The sequence below is a fragment of the Octopus bimaculoides genome, chromosome 1 (genome assembly GCF_001194135.2).
Source record: "Octopus bimaculoides isolate UCB-OBI-ISO-001 chromosome 1, ASM119413v2, whole genome shotgun sequence".
Lineage (NCBI taxonomy): Eukaryota > Metazoa > Mollusca > Cephalopoda > Octopoda > Octopodidae > Octopus > Octopus bimaculoides.
This window is the reverse complement of record NC_068981.1, coordinates 125,085,161-125,088,675: the sequence shown is the minus strand read 5'-3', so window position 1 is coordinate 125,088,675 and position 3,515 is coordinate 125,085,161. Positions and strand designations below refer to the sequence as shown.

The 3,515-nt window shown below is 34.4% G+C and overlaps 1 protein-coding gene across 1 annotated transcript in view; it reads right to left on the bottom strand.

Moving 5' to 3' along the window:
- LOC106873821 (zinc metalloproteinase nas-14) overlaps positions 1 to 3,515 on the bottom strand; it is a 51,910-nt gene that overhangs the window by 10,461 nt on the left and 37,934 nt on the right. The window contains exons 11-12 of the mRNA XM_014921333.2: positions 3,291 to 3,428; positions 446 to 604 (exon numbers count right to left, since the gene is read on the bottom strand). Coding sequence (XP_014776819.1) covers positions 446 to 604; positions 3,291 to 3,428 — 297 coding nt within the window. The remainder of the gene's footprint in view (positions 1 to 445; positions 605 to 3,290; positions 3,429 to 3,515) is intronic.

Below are 3,515 nucleotides of genomic sequence, written 5' to 3'. Positions count from 1 at the left end.
GGGTCCTTTTGAGCGGGATGGACTACCCGACCTGAAGAAAATTCTAACTGGGCCCCACCTGCGAGGTGATGCGCTGTTTATCTTGATAGATGAGATAAACACGTCGCGCACACATGGTTGTGATGCATGTGCCTGATGTACCCTTATCAGACGGGCAGTCATGATGGGTATATTGGGCTTCGTATATTTTACCTCAGTGATGGCATGAACTGCTCTTTCACTCAATAATAATAATAATAATAATGATAATAATAATAAAAATAATAATAATAATAATAATAATAATAATAATAATAATAATAATAATCATTCTTTATAATTTTTGTACAGACCAGGGATTTTGAAGTAATAGGTTTAATCGATTACGTCGACCCCAGTACTAGAATTGCATAATATATCATAGTTGCCGAATAGCTAAAACAAAGAATAAATCATGATAACTTACCATATTCCTCATCTGTACCGCCGCCACCGGTAACTTTGTCACATGTTCTACAAGATTTAGCACAATATTGCTCCATCCATACAGCGTTTAACTGGCATTCACCTTCTAAGGCCCACTGGTCACATTTTTCGTCATTTAGGTACGAATTTTTACAGGTAGCTATGAAGCAAAAATTTCAAAGTTTACTCTTAATGTTGACACTACCGCATTGACGCTTTTTTCAATGCAAGTTATGTATGATAGACAAAAGCAAACATTTACAGCAAACACACAAATAGAATAATGGCGTGTACAAAAATGAATGTCAGAGCATGCTTATGAACGAACAACGTGCGTGAAGTAAGAAGGGTCATTGAAGGTAATGTATTGTTAACAGCAATCATGGAAATGAAGCAAATATCAAATGAAATGATTGTAGGAAGTCTGATTGCTAACGGCTACAATTTGGCGTAAATGTGAAGATTACAGTAGAGGAGTAACTACTGTAGGGTTGCTTTGTAGAAGACATTTCTGGTTTTTCTTTCAGGGGCGTAGATGAATAAGTTGTTTGGATGACCAACTCTAGAACAACCGACATAGAACTGTCCATGTGAAAAGCACGATGTTCGAAGGTCCAATCCGACAACTTTCAGCGATTGACCTTGTGCTTTGTTAATTGTCATGGCGAAGCTGAGTTTGAGAGGGACGGCGGAATGGTATGTCAGTGTACGTGTGTTAACTGACATAACGAACACCTGGAGGTGAAACACTTGACAAAAAACAATGAGGTGGCAGGTCCAAGGTATGTAAAAATACACATTTACTGTTCAATTACCAGTTAATAATTATCCGAGCAGTTGCAAATTTACCATTAAATTAGCAGTTCATACATGGGCTTCTATTTGGTTAATTTGCTTATATTTGGTTAATTTATACTGCATAGAAAAATAAAGATATACTACATACATACAATTGCTTACATTAATGGAGATTACTGTATAATTTCTTCTATGTTCATAATTTTGGATTTATAATATTGAAAAAATATGCCACCAAAGAAAAGATGTAATCTCTCCAGAAACTGGCATAACTGGTATGCGAGGAACGAAGAAGGTTCATCTTTACCACAACCAGTGAGAATATTTTCTTGAATGCAGTTCCTCATAGGTTTGGGCATAATTAGTGTTGTACCATTGTATAAGTTTTGTTGAGACAAATTGGGCAATAGCACAGTAAGAGATATAGAAAAAACATAACTTCTCTTGAACCATTTACTTTCATTTTGGTAGACGAACAAAAGAACAAACACAAAAACGGACAGAATCTCTATTTTATATATAGATAAGATATATGAGAGAGAGAGAGGGGGTGTAAATATCGCAATTCCTGCATCTCTGTACATAAAGCAGTTACATAAATATTTATTACCATTCTGTGAGGTATTATTAGATTTGTGGAGATATCTATAACAGTATACGGTTTGCTCGAGCTTTAAGAAATAACTGCCAAATATTCCTCAAATCATATACCACCATCTTCAAAAAGCATGAAACATTGGACTACGTAGTCTTAATTTTATAAGACATATCGATACATACTACACTTTTTGAAGATAGATATTTTTAAGTTACAACTCACATATGGATAAACAATATCATCATCAACAACAGTATATCTACCTTCATTTTTTTTATAATTCTGATCCCAGATCATGTTTTAAACAACCTTATCATTCCTCTTTAAACACCGGAGACAACTCCAGATCGATTAAACCAAATATCTATTATCTCATAACTATAACAATTTATCCTTCATTTTAAGTAAGTGAGCATTGTTAGAAATAATTATTGTAAGGGTTGTTACTCTTTTTGACTACCATATTCCTGGTATTTCTGTTTCTAGAATTTTATATTTAAATATTTTCCTTCCCCTCTCTGCTTTTATCTTTCTGTTATCGACCAGTCGACGTGCCGATAGTTTGAAACTTGTGAGCTTAATAAGGCTGTGTTTCTCACTAAGACACTGAACTCTCAGTGTCTAAGTACATCCAGCTGTAAGAAGGTATCAAACAGTGGTATAGTTCAATACTGTAAGAAGCGGGTCAACTCTACAATTACTGAATGACTTATTAACTTGCAATATTTTCTTGCAATCTCACCACTACAAGTATGACCAGAACCGTTACTACGTCTCACAGGTTAATACTGCTGACACAAACTGGTGATTACTGCTTGTAATAAACGATCAAGTAATATACTCGACTGCCTAGTAACGGACGAATCGTTTGAAAATGTCTAAGAAAGGCACGAATATTTCAAATGCTTATTTTCCAAAAGTTCTTGAATTTGAATGTTCTGAATTCAAATCCTTCTCTGATCCTCTGTATCTAAGAAGAGGTTAAAGATCAGTGAACTATATTTCTAAGTTCGAAAGGTTGACTTTCAATAAAGACTACGCCATGGTTAATAAATTAAATAGCAGCAAAGACAAAGAATTATCGCTATCAACATTTTCTAAATGTACAACCCTTTAATTCGGGAAATTAGCACTTTTCAATTCTACTTAAAATTTTATAATTCTTAGTATGAAGCAACGAAAGAGAGAGCTTCAATGCATTCCCTCAAACTGTTAGAAATATCAACCGCATTCTCTTGAATAATCTCTGTCGTTTTAAAAAGAGGTTGACACTTTGGCTATTGTTGTCCAAGATGTATAAAAATATGAGATGGTGACGGCTCAAATGCTCTTGATAAATGTCTGCCTTAATCAATTAATCAAGGCAGACATGGAGATTAAACAGCAACGTCTCTTAATACTATGCAATTGGCTAATTTCTAGAAAGTGGAAATAAAAATTCGTTACTTACATGGTTGCGTATCAGAAGGACACGAACTGCAACTCTTTGCGCAATTTTCGTTCATCCACTTAGGATTCGTTAAACAGTCTCCATTCGCACTCCATGTGTCACATTTTGCATCAAGGTAAGTGTTCTTACAAGATGATGCTACAATAAATAAAGAAAAAGTAGATTTCAACAAAATATATATATATAGACAAATACATACATACATACATAGAGAGAAAGGTTTAT